At 40.9% G+C, this 20,162-nt stretch overlaps 1 protein-coding gene across 2 annotated transcripts; it reads left to right on the top strand.

Moving 5' to 3' along the window:
- Window positions 1–2,593: 2,593 nt before the first annotated feature.
- cbx7b (chromobox homolog 7b) lies at window positions 2,594–19,180 on the top strand. Of its 2 annotated transcripts, none has more exons than XM_061908987.1 (6): window positions 2,594–2,863; window positions 6,152–6,195; window positions 6,466–6,531; window positions 6,655–6,721; window positions 13,123–13,399; window positions 14,643–19,180. In XM_061908987.1, the coding sequence occupies exons 1-6, from the start codon at window positions 2,795–2,797 to the stop codon at window positions 14,828–14,830; spliced, it is 711 nt and encodes a 236-aa protein (XP_061764971.1). In that variant the 5' UTR covers window positions 2,594–2,794; the 3' UTR covers window positions 14,831–19,180. The 2 variants fall into 2 exon arrangements, with proteins under 2 accessions (XP_061764971.1, XP_061764970.1); XM_061908986.1 differs by having other exon boundaries at window positions 13,123–13,486.
- The last annotated feature ends 982 nt before the right edge of the window (window positions 19,181–20,162 follow it).

The raw sequence follows: 20,162 nt of genomic DNA, 5'->3' as shown, positions 1-20,162 counted from the left end.
AAGTGCTTTCTTTGGGGATTGTAATAGAGTTCCACCTGGATTCATGAACTTAATTCTAAACATTTCTTCACAAATAAATAAATCTTTAACATCAATATTTACGGAACATGTCCACAAAAAATCTAGCTGTCAACACTGAATATTGCATTGTTGCAATTTTTTTTTCCACAGTTTATGAACTTACATTCATATTTTGTTTAAATAATTTTTCAATAAATATATTTATAAAGGATTTTTGAATTGTTGCTATTTTTAGAATATTTAAAAAAAAATCTCACGTACCCCTTGGAATACCTTCAAGTACCCCCAGGGGTACGCATACCCCCATTTGAGAACCACTGCATTAAGCTTACCGAGCTTGAAACAACACCAAGAAAGAAGTACACAGTAATGTTTAAGAAGTTTATATTGAAGTGCATTACAGCAGACAGTAAGGAGATATTAACAAGAAATTAGCAAGTAAATTAAAAGTCTATAGCAGGGGCCCCCAAAAAACAGATCAGGCCCGCCAGAGTCCAAAATCCGGATCGCGCGAAGTCCCAAGTAAAAATAAATAAATAAATGTTTTCATTATTATTCTTTTCTAAATCTGTCTTTTCTAATCCATTTTCTACCTCCAATTTCCACCTCTCTACTCTCGGTGTCTCCTAGCCACTCAAGCAAATCATGTTGTCTAAAAATGCATTTTCCCATTAATAACGTGACATTGTCGCGCGGCCCCGTGCCAAATTTTTTTTAAACAAAGTTTGGGTACCCCTGGTCTAGAGAGAGAATTTTATATATATATATATATATATATATATATATATATATATATATATATATATATATATATATATATATATATATATATATATACACATATACATACATACATACAGTGGGGCAAAAAAGTATTTAGTCAGCCACCGATTGTGCAAGTTCTCCCACTTAAAATGACGACAGAGGCCTGTAATTTTCATCATAGGTACACTTCAACTGTGAGAGACAGAATGTGAAAAAAAAATATCAAGGAATTCACATTGTAGGAATTTCAAAGAATTTATTTGTAAATTACGGTGGAAAATAAGTATTTGGTTAACCATTCAAAGCTCTCACTGATGGAAGGAGGTTTTGCCTCAAAATCTCACGATACATGGCCGCATTCATTCTTTCCTTAACACGGATCAATCGTCCTGTCCCCTTAGCAGAAAAACAGCCCCAAAAGCATGATGTTTCCACCCCCATGCTTCACAATAGGTATGGTGTTCTTGGGATGCAACTCAGTATTCTTCTTCCTCCAAACACGACGAGTTGAGTTTATACCAAAATGGATACATGGATGATACAGCAGAGGATTGGGAAAATGTCATGTGGTCAGATGAAACCAAAATAGGCTTCATGGTGACAGAGGGGTTAGTGTGTCTGCCTCACAATACGAAGGTCATAAGTGGTCCTGGGTTCAATCCTGGGCTTGGGATCTTTTTGTGTGGAGTTTGCATCTCCTCCCCGTGAATGCGTGGGTTCCCTCCGGGTACTCCGGCTTCCTCCCACTTCCAAAGACATGCACCTGGGGATAGGTTGATTGGCAACACTAAATTGGCCCTAGTGTGTGAATGTTGACTGTCTATCTGTGTTGGCCCTGCAATGAGATGGCGACTTGTCCAAGGTGTACACGCATTCCGCCTGATTGGAATAAGCGGCAGAAAATGTGTGTGTGTGTGTGTGTGTATATATATATATATATATATATATATATATATATATATATATATATATTTTTTTTTTTTTTTTTTATATGTATTTTCTACCCCTCAAACTATCAAACGATTTAATGTAATGTTTTAGGTTATGGTTTTATGTGAAAATGTCAAAAATCAAGTGCCGCAAGAACAGCTTTATTTAAATAATGATTGTAAAATAAGTCTTCATTTTTGCATTCCTTGGATTTATACACATGCGCAGATGCCTGGAGGGCATGAATTCCTCGCCAGACCACCGTTTTTTGTTATGATTTTTGATTTGGAAAAATTAAACTTTCAGCGAATTTCAAACAACTCCTCGAAACACTCTCTTCTTACAATGTGACATTTTGTTGCCTGCAAAATAAGCTTTATTGGTACGTTTGAAGCTGCGATGAGGTGATGACTTGTCCAGGACCCCGCGGCCTTCCCCCTGAGTGCAGCTGGGATAGGCTGCAGCACCCCTGCTACCCCCAGAGGGACAAGCGGTAGGAAATGGATGAAGGGATGGAGATGTTTGAAGTTTAAAAAGAATAAGGCCCATCATGTCAGCTACGTGTTAGAGGTGACTCGGTATGTTATTTTTAGTATTATTCTAAACTTTTCTCGTTACTTTTAAGCATTTTTTCAACTTATACTATTGACAGATTGTTTTTTTTTTTTGTTAAATTTTATTTCCAAAATACCCCCCGCGACCCCAAAAGGGAATAAGCGGTAGAAATGGATGGATGGATGAAAAATAGACAATTTAGACACCCGTGCATTCGGCTCGCGCAGTCATGCCTTGCGTGCTCGCTCACATTCTGACCACGAGGGGGCGTGCGCACCCAAGTAGAGCGGGGCGCGCGCACGCACCAAACGGGCTCGCGCTGTGCTGTGTGCAGATGTGTCGCAGATTCTTTTCAAATCAAACGGACACACCGGAAACTTCCCAATTGCGCCATTTGAATAACCAAATAAACTGTCGGGACGACAACTTGGTGGTCGTGCTGGAAGTGTTAGCGGCTCTCGCCAGCTCGGCTTGAGGCGGAGATAAGACCCCACTTTTTGGCAGGTCGGAGACGCGCGCGCTGATGGAGCTGTCAGCCATCGGCGAGCAAGTGTTTGCCGTGGAATCAATCGTCAAGAAAAGAGTTCGGAAGGTAACATTTACATCTGTTATAGACTCTACAACAATCACTTCGGTTCAAATCTCCAACATTGACCCGTTTTCCTTTCACCTTGTAAACGTGTAGTTTGGAAGGAAGCAAGGCGCCGTGGATCAAAGAGTGTGCATGGCAGATTACAAGGGCAGCTAAACTGGTTATATGCTTTAAAGATGTTTGTTGTTGTTGTTGTTGTTTTCTTGCTGCAAAGCAGTTAAGCGTGTCAAGTGTTTATTTAACCACCATAACTGCTGGCAACCTTTTGCTGGGGGCCTGTTGCCTTGCTCACTATGTTTTCATACAAATGAACACATTTTGTGTTGCTGCTTTAGGATTTCGCTCAAAAAAAAGCTCATTGGTTATTTCAGTTCCCATATTCAAGTATTTATATTTTTGCTACAGTTTTAATGAACTTTTGAAACATGTTTAAGAGTAGACAAGCCATTCCACCTGTTATTTATGTGCTATAATACTATAGCTTTACCATGAATTGATTAACGTGGACCCCGACTTGTTGAAAAAATTATTCGGGTGTTACCATTTAGTGGTCAATTGTACGGAATATGTACTGTACTGTGCAATCTACTCAATCATCATACTTGCCAACCTAGACCTCCGATTTAGGGAGGGGGCGTGGTTAAAAGGGGAGGAGTATAATTCAACTCGAGTATTTCATATACATTTCATAAATATACATATATATATATATATATATATATATATATATATATATATATATATATATATATATATATATATATATATATATATATATATATATATATATCAGGGTTTCCCACACATTCATTTATTTGTGGCAGCCAACCACGAAAGAAAAACGGCCGCCACAAAAAATAAATAATAAAAAAAAATAAAACAATTTCCGACTGCACCCATCAAATACACAGTAATAAAAATACAGTTGTTCTAACTGTACTGTGCTTGCTGGTTACTAAAAAAAAACCAACAACACTTACCTTTCACTATTTGAGTAACCTTTGTTCTGCCATTTGCGTATTGGCGAGCGATCTCTGAATCCGGTAATATATCCTTCACGGATTTGTTGTAGACATCCGCAAACGAGAACAGGATGTTGCTTGCAGCTATCAGCATAGCTATCTTTGTTTCAGCATAAGATACACCATCGGGTGTCCATTTTGCGAGGTGGCCCATAATACTGGGTTGTGAACGATGCTGCGCTGCGGACTCCTTGTGCTTCGCTGACCGTTCATGGCTGAGTATATCCGTTCGGCCGCCATGTTCAATGGAGAAGTCTGTTCTACAAAATTTACAGGCAACATACCCCTTCCCCTTCAAACTCTCCTGGATAAACTGAAATTCTTGTTTCCAATCGTTCTGGAACTTGCAAGCATATTTCTTCATTTTGCTCGTCGACGGTGTAATATATTGGGTTGGAGTCAATAACCAGGCGACATGATGAAGTTACGTCTCTTTACTTTTGGCTTCTGAACAGACTCCCTAATGCATATGTTCCTTGACTGTACTTAAATGTAGAATATATGTGGAATATATTTATATATTAATATATTATATATATAATATATTATATATATTATAATATTTATTATTGTCATTGTTTGTTGTGAGCGAACTGTGGTGCTGAATTTCCCCCAGGGTTCAATAAAGCACATTATATTCTGTTTTATGTACAGTAGATGGCAGTATTGTCCTGTTTAAGAGGGAGGGTCACAACATTGCTGAGTCAGGTTCTCATGAATTTCGGGAGATTTTCGGGAGAAAATTTGTCCCGGGAGGTTTTCGGAAGAGGCGCTGAATTTCGTGAGTCTCCCGGAAAATCCGGGAGGGTTGGCAAGTATGTCAATCAATCTATCGTCATTTTTTGAAATTATTGAATATAGTCGTCCTGTCAATCAGCTAACGCATACCTGTGAGAATATTTAGTCCAATAACTCTTTGTGGTTGCTTGTTAACCGGGCTTTATAGCCCCTTTAAACAGTATTGATCAGCAGTAAATGCAGATTATAAAGGCTAATGACAGCAAGTTAGTGTCCAAAAAGACAGACTAGCAAGATAGCTAGCTATAGTTAGATAGCACGTGCAGGGACACTTCTGCATCTTAATGAATGAGATAAGATGAACGTCTATTTCGATTGGGAATTAAGGCAAACAGTGATCGATCAATTGATGAATGAAAAAGAGCAAAATTTAAAATTTTTGATAACAATACATGAGGAATATATGTTAATAAGGCCACAATAAATCATAACTTGTACTGCTTTTATAACGTGTTTCCTCTGCCACCAAGAGGCGAGCTGGAGTACTACACGTGGTAAATATGCTTCATTTCCACATCAATGTGACAAGTTATTTTTCAGGTATAACATATATATGTTACACGTTTGCCTTTGTAAACATGCAAAGATACAGAGTTTGGATAAGTGTCACCATTTGCAGGGATTGGAGGATAAATGATAAATGATAAATGGGTTGTACTTTTATAGTGCTTTTCTACCTTCAAGGTACTCAAAGCGTTTTGACACTACTTCCACATTTTACCCATTCACACACACATTCACACACTGATGGAGGGAGCTGCCATGCAAGGCGCCAACCAGCACCCATCAGGAGCAAGGGTGAAGTGTCTTGCTCAGGACACAACGGACGTGACGAGGTTGGTACTAGGTGGGATTTGAACCAGGGACCCTCGGGTTGCGCACGGCCACTCTCCCACTGCGCCACGCCGTCCCCCAGGATGATATACTGTTGTATCAAAGTCAGACTGTAGTTCATCCATCCATCCATTTTTACACCTTGTCCCTTACGGGGTCGCGGGGGGTGCTGGAGCCTATCTCAGCTGAACATGTGTGTAAGGCGGGGTACACCCTGGACAAGTCGCCACCTCATCGCAGGGCCAACACAGATAGACAGACAACATTCACACTCACAAGTTAGTGTTGCCAATGAACCTATCCTCAGGTGCATGTCTTTGGAGGTAGGAGGAACCCTGAGGGAACCCATGCAGTCACTGCAAGAATATGCAAACTCCACACAGAAAGATCCCGAGCCCAGGATCGAACCTGGGACCCGTATCTAATTAATATCTATTTGACATTAAGAATGTGACCTTCTCTTGTAACATTGGGCAAATACCGTACAGTAAATCACGTAAGTACAGGTAATGTTTGAATTCCGTATAATCACAAGCGTTAAAAGGATGTCTTTGTGTTTCTCAGTATTATTATATCCTCTAAAATAAGTCCAATTATCTTATCTCTGGTAACTTAAAACCTCATCTTTCCACAGGGAAACGTGGAGTACCTGTTGAAATGGAAAGGATGGCCTCCAAAGTGAGTACGACATGAGAAAAAAAAAAGATCCTGAATTAAGATTATGTCCAGACAAATGCGGATATTTAGAGGTTAATAAGTGTGTGAGGCCTAGTATAGGACGTAGGGTCAAAAATATACATTTTATGAGTGTGTCTTTTGCACTTTATGGGGGGTCTCAGAATGTAATCCCAGTGAATAGATACTGTACTGTACGATGAATAAGTAAAGTGTTCAGTGACAATAGGTTCAGACTATCGTAATATGCATTGCTTGTCTAACCTTATACAGGTACAGCACGTGGGAACCTGAGGAACACATTCTGGATCAGCGTTTAGTCCAAGCCTACGAAGAGAAGTAAGGTTTTATGGAACCAGAATTATGCTGAATGATTTGCTTGGGTGACAAGTGAATGACTCAGTGAGCTTGACAGGATTGATGATCAATTTATCAGACTGTTGACAGTCTTGTTTTTCCTAGGGAGCAGAGGGACAGGATGCTGAGTCACAAGAGGAAAGGATCCAAGGCCAAAAGACTCCTGCTGCAGGTTAAGTTTCATTTAGGGACCCCTCCAATGCTGACAACAATGGCACTTATTTCATAATTCTGGACCTTTAATCATATGTACAGGTAAAAATGATCCCCAAACTAAACACAGTAGAGATTTTTGCTTGTTTTCAACTCAGTTTCCGCAAATATTGGACTACCCACTTTGCGGGCCTGCATCTAAGATGTCTGTTGTTGTCACCTCCAAAAGACTGGAGGCAATTTCATATTGTCTAGTGTTTGTTTTGGTCGCATCATCATCCTGAATTATGCTATTTTCGGGTTATGACTCAAGCCTAATGCGATCTCCAAAATCAAGATCACCCTCAAGAGGGAAAAAAAACATCCATCCATCCATCATCTTCCGCTTATCCGAGGTCGGGTCACGGGGGCAACAGCCTAAGCAGGGAAGCCCAGACTTCCCTCTCCCCAGCCACTTCGTCTAGCTCTTCCCGGGGGATCCCGAGGCGTTCCCAGGCCAGCCGGGAGACATAGTCTTCCCAACGTGTCCTGGGTCTTCCCCGTGGCCTCCTACCGGTTGGACGTGCCCTAAACACCTCCCTAGGGAGGCGTTCGGGTGGCATCCTGACCAGATGTCCGAACCACCTCATCTGGCTCCTCTCGATGTGAAGGAGCAGCGGCTTTACTTTGAGTTCCTCCCGGATGGCAGAGCTTCTCACCCTATCTCTAAGGGAGAGCCCCGCCACACGGCGGAGGAAACCCATTTCGGCTGCTTGTACCCGTGATCTTATCCTTTCGGTCATGACCCAAAGCTCATGACCATAGGTGAGGATGGGAACGTAGATTGACCGGTAAATTGAGAGCTTTGCCTTCCGGCTCAGCTCCTTCTTCACCACAACGGATCGGTACAACGTCCGCATTACTGAAGACGCCGCACCGATCCGCCTGTCGATCTCACGATCCACTCTTCCCTCAGTCGTGAACAAGACTCCTAGGTACTTGAACTCCTCCACTTGGGGCAGGGTCTCCTCCCCAACCCGGAGATGGCATTCCACCCTTTTCCGGGCGAGAACCATGGACTCGGACCTGGAGGTGCTGATTCTCATTCTGGTCGCTTCACACTCGGCTGCGAACCGATCCAGCGAGAGCTGAAGATCCCGGTCAGATGAAGCCATCAGGACCATATCATCTGCAAAAAGCAGAGACCTAATCCTGCGGCTACCAAACCGGAACCCCTCAACGCCTTGACTGCGCCTAGAAATTCTGTCCATAAAAGTTATGAACAGAATCGGTGAAAAAGGACAGCCTTGGCATAGTCCAACCCTCACTGGAAATGTGTTCGACTTACTGCCGGCAATGCGGGCCAAGCTCTGGCACTGATCGTACAGGGAGCGGACCGCCACAATAAGACAGTCTGATTCCCCATTCTCTCTGAGCACTCCCCACAGGACTTCCCGAGGGACACGGTCGAATGCCTTCTCCAAGTCCACAAAGCACATGTAGACTGCTTGGGCAAACTCCCATGCACCCTCAAGAACCCTGCCGAGAGTATAGAGCTGGTCCACAGTTCCACGACCAGTACGAAAACCACACTGTTCCTCCTGAATCCGAGGTTCGACTATCCGGCGTAGCCTCCTCTCCAGTGCACCTGAATAAACCTTACCGGGAAGGCTGAGGAGTGTGATCCCACGATAGTTGGAACACACCCTCCGGTCCCCCTTCTTAAAGAGAGGAACCACCACCCCGGTCTGCCAATCCAGAGGTACCGCCCCCGATGTCCACGCGATGCTGCAAAGTCTTGTCAACCAAGACAGTCCCACAGCATCCAGAGCCTTAAGGAACTCCGGGCGGGTCTCGTCCACCCCTGGGGCCTCGCCACCGAGGAGCTTTTTAACTACCTCAGCGACCTCAGCCCCAGAAATAGGAGAGTCCACCACAGATTCCCCAGGCACTGCTTCCTCATAAGAAGACGTGTTGGTGGGATTGAGGAGGTCTTCGAAATATTCCTTCCACCTACCCACAACATCCGCAGTTGAGGTCAGCAGAACACCATCCGCACCATACACGGTGTTGATAGTGCACTGCTTCCCCTTCCTGAGGCGGTGGACTGTGGTCCAGAATCGCTTTGAAACCACCATACACGGTGTTGATAATGCACTGCTTCCCCTTCCTGAGGCGGCGGACGGTGGTCCAGAATCGCTTTGAAACCGTCCGGAAGTCGTTTTCCATGGCTTCCCCGAACTCCTCCCATGTCTGAGTTTTTGCCTCCGTGACCGCTGAAGCTGCACACCGCTTGGCCTGTCGGTACCTGTCCACTGCCTCCGGAGTCCTATGAGCCAAAAGGACCCGATAGGACTCCTTCTTCAGCTTGACGGCATCCCTCACCGCTGGTGTCCACCAAGGGGTTTTAGGATTGCCGCCCCGACAGGCACCAACTATCTTGCGGCCACAGCTCCGATCTGCCGCCTCGACAATAGAGGTGCGGAACATGGTCCACTCGGACTCAATGTCCAGCACCTCCCTCGTGACATGTTCAAAGTTCTTCCGGAGGTGGGAATTGAAACTTTGTCTGACAGGAGACTCTGCCAGACGTTCCCAGCAGACCCTCACAATGCGTTTGGGCCTCCCAGGTCTGTCCAGAATCCTCCCCCACCATCGCAGCCAACTCACCACCAGGTGGTGATCGGTAGAAAGCTCCGCCCCTCTCTTCACCCAAGTGTCCAAAACATAAGGCCGCAAATCCGATGACACAACTACAAAGTCGATCATGGAACTGCGGCCTAGGGTGTCCTGGTGCCAAGTGCACATATGGACACCCTTATGTTTGAACATGGTGTTTGTTATGGACAAACTGTGACGAGCACAAAAGTCCAATAACAAAACACCACTCGGGTTCAGATCCGGGCGGCCATTCTTCCCAATCACTGTCGTTGCCAACGTGAGCGTTGAAGTCTCCCAGTAGGACAAGGGAATCACCCGGGGGAGCACTTTCCAGTACTCCCTCGAGTGTTCCCAAAAAGGGTGGGTACTCTGAACTGCTGCTTGGTGCGTAAGCACAAACAACAGTCAGGATCCGTAACCCCACCCGAAGGCGGAGAGAGGCTACCCTTTTGTCCACCGGGTTGAACTCCAACGTACAGGCTTTGAGCCGGGGGGAAACCAGAATTTCCACCCCAGCCCGTCGCCTCTCACTGCCGGCAACGCCAGAGTGGAAGAGGGTCCAATCCCTCTCGAGAGAAGTGGTTCCAGAGCCCTTGCTGTGCGTCGAAGTGAGTCCGACTATATCCAGCCGGAATTTCTTGACTTCGCGCACTAGCTCAGGCTCTTTCCCCCCCAGTGACGTGACGTTCCACGTCCCAAGAGCTAGCTTCTGTAGCAGAGGATCTGACCGCCAAGTGCCCTGCCTTCGGCTTCCGCCCAGCTCACATTGCACCCGACCTCTATGGCCCCTGCTATGGGTGGTGAGCCCATTGGAGGGGTGACCCACGTTGCCTCTTCGGGCCGTGCCCGGCCGGGCCCCATGGGAACAGGCCCGGCCACCAGGCGCTCGCCATCGTGCCCCACCTCCGGGCCTGGCTCCAGAGGGGGGCCCCGGTGACCCGCGTCCGGGCGAGGGATATCTGGGTCCATGCTTTTTCTTCTTCATAAAGGTCTTCGAGCTGCTCTTTGTCTGATCCCTCACCTAGAACCTGTTTGCCTTGGGAGACCCTACCAGGGGGCTTTATGCCCCCGGACAACATAGCTCCTAGGATCATTGGGACACGCAAACTCCTCTACCACGATAAGGTTGCAGCTCAGGTTTTTTGCAGGGGAAAAAACCTGCAAAAAAATTAGACCATGTGCTGAAAAACAAGAGAAAAAGAAGGTAAGCAACCAGTATTCTATTTTGCGTCCTCTTCTACTGATGTTTTCCTGAAGATGCTGTAGGAAATGCTAAAAAACACGAGAAAACAGGCTATGGTATCTATAGATGAGGGGATAGAGTTCTGTAAATGGCAATTTATTTATATTTCCTCTTTGATCATAACGTGAAGCATATCAGCTTTGAAGTAATCATATAAACGATAAAACTATATAATTAAGTGATCAAAATAATAGTTTTACATGCTTTTATCTACACCAGGTGTGTGCACACACATTTTCTTCAGTAGGGGAGCTATTTATCAACTAAGTCGAGGAGATCTACACAATGTGTATATATGTTTGCATATATATGTGTGTGTGTGGGTGTGTGTGTGTGTGTGTGTGTGTATATGTGTGTATATGTATGTATATATTTATATATATATACATATACATATATATACAGTTAGTGTATATATTAGGGGTGTAACGGTACGTGTATTTGTATTGAACCGTTTCGGTACGGGGGTTTCAGTTCGGTTCAGAGGTGTACCTAACGAGTTCCACACGGACATATTAAGTAGCGCACCGCACATTGTGTAAACAATGCACACCGAGGCGCCATGAATTGATTTACGTGTTTATTCGGGTGTTACCATTTAGTGGTCAATTGTACTGAAAATGTACTGTACTGTGCAATCTACTAATAAAAGTTTCAATCAATCAAAAATAAAAACAACACACGGCAGGCTAGCAGCCATACCTCCTCTTTTCCCCGGATATGTCCTCTTTTGCGGGGCTCTCCAGGTGGAGTTTCTTAAATGCCTCAAATGTCCAGCATTTTAAGTTAGGGTTACGTGTATTTTCAATGTACGTTCAGGGTTAAGAGGGGGTTAAAAACAAAACAAAAACTTGTGTGCGCAGCAACATTCGTGATGGAGGGGCAGAGACAGAGAGAGCGACAGAGTTATGATAAACGCGCATGCGTCGCCAAACTCTGATTTTTCCCCATAGATTTATCAGATTTTATTTTTTATCTACAGCAGGGGTGTCAAAAGTATGCCCCGGAGGCCATTTGCCGCCCACAACTAATGTTTTAAAGGCCCAAGGCACATTCTAAAAATACTATTAATATAAACAAAAAAATAAACAAAAGTGAAATAAAAAAGCTTAAAGGCTGAATGTAATTTAGAAAAAGTTGCAAAGTTGACTAATAAAACAAAGCTGTTTTTTTTTCTTTCAAACTGTCATTGCTCAAAACATAATATTGAATCAAAATCAATGTTATTATGAATTATTGACCTATCCAAGTTTCCGATTACTTCAAATCAAATATTCCACTAAGAAAAATATTTTTGGTGGAAGATTTAGCAACTTTGTTAAATAAATAACCAAAAAAATGTATATATGTTGTTGTTTCCTTACTGTACCGAAAATTTACCGCACCGTGACCTCTGAACCGAGGTACGTACCGAACCAAAATTTTTGTGTACAGTTACCCTCCAATATATATGTATATATATATATATATATATATATATATATATATATATATATATATACATGTATGTGTGGGAAAGAATTACAAGACTACTTCATCTCTACACAACTGTTTTATGAGGGGTTCCCTCCATCATAGGTTGCATCTTTTATTACCACTGTTGTACAACTGTGGTAATAAAAGATGCAACCTATGCCTAAAAGAGAAACTGTTTATTATATACCACCCAGGCACCTCCTAGGTAGTAACACATGAGCCAATCACCACGCCCCTACGCCTGCCTGTACCTACCCATTCTGTACCCTATATAAACCATGGTATGTGAACTCTACATTAAAATCCCCTGATGATTGAGGGAACCCCTCATGAAACAGTTCTGTAGAGATGAAGTAGTCTTGTGATTTTTTTCCCACACATACATGATACATGTATTGCGCTCTACCACGGTATCGAGCGCTATTTTCTGGATAATATAATTAAGACATACACACATATATATATATATATATATATATATATATATATATATATATATATATATATATATATATACATACAGTATATATATATATATACTGTATATATATATATATATATATATATAAACATACATATGTACACATACTGTATATAGCTCTTTCTGTCACTCTCACTGATATATGTCATATTTCACCGAGCAACAGGCACCGCCTTTTAAAGGCACACGCTTTCACATTCTGCTTTCATGAAACGTCTTTCAAGTGCATACTGCACGCCAGATATTTAAAAACAAAATTTAAATGTAACGCAATAATTAATTTTCCTAGTAATTAATTATTTTTTTTAAATTGTAATTCCGTTACTAATTGCATTTTCTGCATAGTAATGAGTAACTATCATTCGTTACTTTTTTTAAAGTAATTTTTCAAACACTGATCCTTTAAGAGATGTTTTTTTTTTTTTTAAATCAGTAACGAATTACATAACTTCTCCCTCCTGACCACCTTGGTCTAATTATAGTGTCCCCCATTAGTCGCAAATAATAATAAGGTGAATAGATTATTTAATCCTTATCTAATTTACCTAATGGATCTTAATTTTGTCTAATCTTCATTCAGAATACGGTCTATACCATGGACCTTCGCAGTGCTCACAAAACCACGGACACGCCCCGACCACGTTTACGTCTCTCCCTAACCCGCTCGCTGGGTCTGGATGAGGAAGACGAGGAAGAGGAAGATGAGGGGAACGAGGAGGAAGATGAAGAGGAAGAAGAGGACCAGTCGTACAGTGACTGCAGTCAGATGCTTTGTCACAACAACAAGCGGAGGCCACAGAACCAATGTCTTGACTCGAGGCCAGTGAGTACAGCACAAGACGACTGTAAAAGCGAAGGTGAGGAAGAAGCAGGCGAAGAGATGGTTGAATATGATGAGGAGGAAATTCTTGATACAGCAGAAAAAAACCTTGACATGCCTAACGGTAAGTTTGTGAACAGCTGAACAACCGTCTGAAAAAAGGGGGGGCCAAAAAATCCGTCCATCCATCCATCCATTTTCTACCACTTGTCCCTTTTGGGGTTGCGGGGGGGGGGCTGGAGCCTATTTCAGCTGTATTCGGGTGGAAGGCGGAGTATACCCTGGACAAGTCGCCACCTGATCGCAGGGCCAACACAAATAGACAGACAACATTCACACTCACATTCACACACGATTTGGATAAAAAATCTAAATATCAATCCAACCACAATATCGATCAAATACTAATACTACCCTTAATATCAACACCACCAATTTATGGATCGAGCCGATCCTCCTCTTACATGTCTTGTCCATCCATCCATCCATTTTCTACCGCTTATTCCCTTTTGGGGTCGCGGAGGGCGCTGGCGCCTATCTCAACTACAATCGGGCGGAAGGCGGGGTACACCCTGGACAAGTCGCCAACTCATCACAGGGCCAACACAGATAGACAGACAATATTCACACTCACATTCACACACTAGGGCCAATTTAGTGTCTTGTACTGACTAAAAATACCGACACATCAACAGTTAATTTTGTTGTATCCTCTCTCTAGACTTTTATTAATCTAATTGTTAACTTCCTGGTAATATCTGCTTACTTCCTACTGCAGCACGGTTCCATCTACACTTCCTAAACTTTAATAAGCGCTTATTTCTTGCTGTTTCAATCTAGGTTAGCTTAGCTATTAGCATACCTGCTCTTGGCTTGTACTCGGTGTGTAAAATGTTGAGCCTCGTCCTCCAGTGATAATATTACCTGATAATGATAAGATACGAAGAAATGCAGTTTATTTGCTATAATAGAGGTGATTATTATTAGCTTAGGGGAGCAGCACCACACTGTGTATTGAGACCCATAATTAGCTGCTAGCTATTTGTCACCAGAAAGGATCAGCATTTGTGATCAGCATTAAAAGGCATTTCTCATGATGTCAAATCACATTATTTGTCATGAAAATCGTCCAATATAATTCAATTGGAACAGCTCTAATTCAGTTATTAAATATAACTAAAATTATTTTTTCTAGAAGAAAAAAGTTGTTTGTTTTAGGTCAGTGGACAAAATGTCTTCCAGGAGGTTTAATGAGGGCGTTACTATTTTTTGTCTCCTAGGTCAAAAGAGGGCAGCGAAGTGGAGTTCTACTATTGGCCGAGTGGACATGACCGACGCAGTCTGGAGACCTATCGTTGGTCCAGGAGAGGTGACAGTCACAGACGTCACCCTCAACTCTCTCACCGTGACTTTCCGAGAGTCACATGCGGCCAAAGGCTTTTTCCGAGTGTGGGGGCTGGAAGTTTGAAGAATGAGTGCCAAGGTTTGGGGCAAAGAGGGATTATTAGTGTCAATGTGTACTCTCTCGTTGTCAACTTCCAGTCCAGTGTTTGCTTTGTTTTCATACACCTAAACAAGAACTTAAAGGTGTAAAATGGATGTGAGATTAGACACACGTGCATGTGTGTTGCTAACATACACATACGCTGTATGTTGGCAATGCTAAAGAAACAAAGAAGCCAATATGAACAGTAGTGATTCAATGTTTAGTGTCTATTTCCAAGTTTTAAGTTTTACAGTAGATCTCTGCTATTTGCCAGGGTTATGTTCTAAGACCACCCATAAATGTGAATTATGAATGCATCTATTTGATTCTCTAAACACTGTTACATGCCTCACAGTTATTAAACTCATTTTAATTTTAAGTGCACACATTGGAAACATTACAGGCATGCAGTATACAGTTTTGTCCCGCATTGTGAACATTCAGTTACGCAACATCGCGTCTAGTAAAAGCGTCTTCATACTGGAAGAAATTGAGCAAATTAACGTGTGAAACAGCACTCTGTTGGATTCATAGCTGCAGCACTCCCTTTTCCCCAGTAGCACTTTATCTTCTATCTATACATATTAGTGAGCAATGTGTAGTTTTCCATCCATCCATTTTCTACCGCATGCCCCTCCTAAGGTTGCGGTGGGTGCTGGAGCCTATCTCAATGTTTATTACTATTTTTTGTTTTTCATTACGCTTTACTTCTGTTACTGTATGTAAAAACATGCAATGCAAAAACGTAATTTCCCTATTGTGGGTTAAATACAAGTCTGTCATGTTCTATTCGATCCAAACAACTTTCTCTTTAAGTCACTTTTTCAAAATAAATGATAATTGAAAGCAGAGAAAACAAATGCCAAAATGCGGATCAGCAGGGATCTACTGTATTGCTTGCTCCTTGCGTAGATGCTCTTCAAAGGCGCCACGTGCGGGGACACTTTTAACGGGAACACTAACATTTTTGAATGTAGTAAAAGTACAGGAAACAAATTTTGCACTATGAACTGATGAAATTACAAAATCTATCCGGGGAAACAACCAATATGCACTAATAGATTATCATTGTATGTATTTATATTCTATGTTTTAAGTAAGTCCAGTAATAAGGAACAAAAACTAAACCTAGTGCGGGTACTCCTGCAGTCTATTTTAATTGAAGAGTACAAGTTGTTCATTCATTTGATTCATTTATTTCAGGCAATGACACAGAAAAAATACAAGGTAGACAACATATATAATAATAAGAGTTCATATAGTGCCAAAGGGATTGTGCAGTATGTACACATGACAATCAAGTGTTGCCTTAAAGTTATCCCAAGGAACAAAACATCTGTGCTACAACGAGCTGTTGGCAATACACGTATTGACATGGAGTGTGTTGTAGTATTTGTATCACATACTATTCAACATTGCCTACAAAACCACCTGTATCATAGAGTGAGTACTCCCCTCATATTTCAGCAACCATTTGATCTTGTCAAAGGACAATACTGCATAAATCATGATCTGATGTACTTAAGAGTAGTCAGTGTACAACTTTTATAGCAGGACAGATCATCGGAACATGACTCAACACAGATATTATTGTGGGAAAAGCTGCCAGTAAAAGTGAGGGCAACACCAATATTTAATGTGAAGATATTCATCAGCTTCATCTTGGAGCATCTTCCTCAGCAAGGCACGTGTTATCTTGGAGGTGTGCTTGGGCTCCTTATAATGCGGACAAGTTTTCAAAAGGAAGAGATCATGCTGTGTACTTTGCAGTACATGTTGGAAATCATGTTTTCTTTCTGTGAATCGCCGCTCCCCAGACCATTACGCTACAAGACACAATTATCTTGTGTTGCCAGTTATTTATGTAGGGCCAAGTGGAATAACGTTGAATAAATAGATATATATTTTAATAATTACTTAAATATGTCATTAATTAATTATGATTGGAATTAAATATTACAAAGTTTCATTGAGTCATTTAAATCACAATTATGTTTAATTGTTTAATCATTTGCCAATTGATGTAATTTTTTCATGTAATTATAATTATAATAATTATAATAATAATAATATATAATAATTATAATAATTAATGACACATTAATTATTGAAAGATTTAGTTTTTTATTTGGTACTGTTTGGCCCATGTCAGGGCTTCGTGAATTTATTTTATCTGTCCGACTCGGCTCCAGCCCCCCGTGACTCTGAAAGGGAAAAGCTGTAGGAAAATGGATGGCTGGTTTGAAAGTCCACATGTCAAAGTCAATTGGCGGTGCTAACACAAATCTAGTACAATCATTGCAAAGTGGAAGTGCTGGGTAACTAATCAGGTGTTAGGATCTGCCAAAAGGCATTGCTGAAGCGCTGACAAGGGCCCAATGGGGAAAGAAACCAAGAAAAAATCTTCAGAAAAAATACTTCAATGTGTGAATAAATAATGAAATCATTAAATAAATAATGACATAAATAATGAATTAAATGATTAAATTAAATTTTAAGAGCAGCGTAGCTCGGATGGTAAAGTGGTTGTGCCAGCAACTTGAGGGTTCCAAGTTCGAATTCAGCTTCCACCATGCTAGTCACAGCTGTTGTGTCCTCGGGCAAGACACTTCACCTGTCTTGCTCCTGATGGGTCAAGGTTAGCGTCTTGCAAGGCAGTTTCAGCCATTAGTGTGTCAATGTGTGTGTGTGAATGTACATCTTGTGTATCATGCTGGTATAGTAAGTGCTACATAAATACAGACCATTTTACATTAGATGAATTATTCCAATTATAATTAATGACACATTTAAAGAGGAACTGCATTTTTTTGTAGGGATGTAAGACAACACGTATGTTTTTCTTCTTTTTATGTATTCTAATTTGTAATATATGGCAAATAAGAGGTGGCCAACAATTAAGCTAATGGTAGTCTATAGAGCCCTATAAAAAAGAACATACAAAAACCGCCAACAATACTGCATTTACATGTTGTGACTTGAATATTCACAGCAACATTGTTGTGATAAGAGCTAATGCTGAGGAACTACTTTGAGCGACGCCGTAATCACAGAGAAGTAAATAGCTTATAAAGCTATTGACCTATTTAGCATCTGAGTTTGTGATCGTTTGTACAAAGTAACAAATCACGCCTCTCACGTGTATAGTACAAGGTTGTGGCCATTAGTAGAGAAGTTGGTCAACTTTGACATTCAACTCAGACCCAGAGATCGCGAGAAAGACAGAAAAAAAGTCCGGATCATCATTTGTCCCAAAGTAGTCATTGTTGACTCATAAAGTGCACCATGATTTATAGTTGGAAATGGCAAACGTTGTGATGTGTCTGTGAAATCAATGTGCTGCCGTAATACTTAAAATGACCAATTACTACATTAAATATTGTATATACTCACGGCATGCGTATAAAACCTTGATGGAGGTTTTAGAGCCCATTATAGGCACAGTAGATTGACTTCCTATTGCTTCTATTGTTAGCTGAGCTATGCTAGCGGATATCTACGAGTTAAAATGCATTGGGGGAAAAAAGCGTGTTTGCTTATCTCACATAAATATTGTGAATGATACACAATTCCAAAAAAGTGCAGTTTCCCATTACGTAATTATTTAAAGATGCATTTATATAATTTGGGTTCTCTGTAGCTATTTTGACAATAATGGCAGTGACTCATTTTCAGTGAATAGTGCTGACTACTTCAAAGTACATCTACGTTGTTGTAATGAGAGATACTGTATCTACAGCTGTATCACTCTCAGTAAATTGATTAAAAAAATGTAAAATTAAGTGAAGTGTATCTAATAGTCCTGGTGTTAATTTAGTCTTGATACTGTAGCAATACAAGTAGTCTGTGTTCTACAATCTTTGCCCTTTTACATTGAGATCAAACCCAGGAAATTGAGATAAATAGCTTCTTGCAAAGCACTGGAGGGAACTGAAACGATAAAAAGACTAAAATGTTGCAAAAGTTCTAATTAGTGACTTAAAAGAAACCTATGTCTGAAAGTTATCTCACAGGAACCTTGGTGAACAAAACTGAAATCGCAGGGAGTGAAGTGCCTGACGTTTCATTATTTATTATTTACTTTGGTTGTTTCTCTGAGTGTAAACTAAGACTTGAAAAATAAGCAAAAATGAAGACTAAAAGGAGTCTTTATTTTTCTACATGAAACCGAATGTATATTTATTCTTTAGAGGAGGTACCTGTTTACTTGTTGGGGTCTTCAACCTCGTCCAGGCCAAGGACCCCCAAACTGATGAAGGGATAGAATGGGGACCCCCTACTTACATATCTTGTATTAAAGTTGTGTTTTGAATTAAACTGGATATAAAAGTACCTTGTTATTGTGCATAATTCACCTGCATTCTCTTCCTCAATGGAGGGGATACTGGTGGCCTTCGGGTTATGATCGAGTACCAGACGTTCCTAGAAGTTGACTTTTAGTGCAAGTCAGATTTTTTTCTAAAATATTCATAAGTGAACAACCTAAATGACTGACAATGTACATAAAACACATGATGGACATTTAAAAGATTAAAGATTACATAAAGAATTTGAATTGAAGAATAATAAAAAGAACAACTCATTATGTGAGCAGAGTTTCCAGAGACAATTATTTATTATTTTTTATTTATAATTATTTGTGTCTCACCGTCAAGTCACAGAACTTGTGTATACTCTACTTCTTTTTAATCCACTGCGGTTGTCCTTCAGACATTTATACCTTAGGTATATAATCCCAGGCTAGTCAGGAAGGATAAACTATTCTTCTCCAACCAGATCATGTAACTTCACAGACTCATGACCACTCTAGTTTTCATATTACTTAAATGAGGATCTCTATTGTGATAATCAAGAAAAAGGTAACCACTACAAGGTTTACCCGAGATCAGTGGTTCTCAAACTTTTTTCAGTGATGTACCCCCTGTGAACATTTTTTTAATTCAAGTACCCCCTAATCAGAGCAAAGCATTTTTGGTTGAAAAAAACTGATAAAGTTTCTGATTTATTAAATTGTATAAGAGTGCAAAATATTGCTAATTTGTAGTGGTCTTTCTTGTACTATTTGAAAAAAAAGATAAAAAAATAACTAAAGACTTGTTGAAAAATAAACAAGTGATTCAATTATGAGTAAAGATTTCTACACATATAAGTAATTATCAACTTAAAGTGCCCTCTTTGGGGATTGTAATAGAGATCCATCCGGATTCATGAACTTAATTCTAAACATTTCTTCACAAAAAAAATAAATCTTTAACATCAATATTTATGGAACATGTCCACAAAAAAATCTAGTTACCAACACTGAATATTGCAT

Source organism: Nerophis ophidion, linkage group LG08, assembly GCF_033978795.1.
Source record: "Nerophis ophidion isolate RoL-2023_Sa linkage group LG08, RoL_Noph_v1.0, whole genome shotgun sequence".
Classification (NCBI taxonomy): Eukaryota; Metazoa; Chordata; class Actinopteri; order Syngnathiformes; family Syngnathidae; genus Nerophis; species Nerophis ophidion.
This window is presented reverse-complemented; position numbering and strand designations above follow the sequence as displayed.

Excerpts from the sequence above, each read along its gene's own strand:
- cbx7b (XM_061908986.1), top strand. The coding sequence starts at position 2,795 with ATGGAGCTGTCAGCCATCGGCGAGCAAGTGTTTGCCGTGGAATCAATC. Across the intron at positions 2,864-6,151 it reads TCAAGAAAAGAGTTCGGAAG|GGAAACGTGGAGTACCTGTT; the intron begins GTAACATTTACA and ends ATCTTTCCACAG. Across the intron at positions 13,487-14,642 it reads AAACCTTGACATGCCTAACG|GTCAAAAGAGGGCAGCGAAG; the intron begins GTAAGTTTGTGA and ends TTTGTCTCCTAG.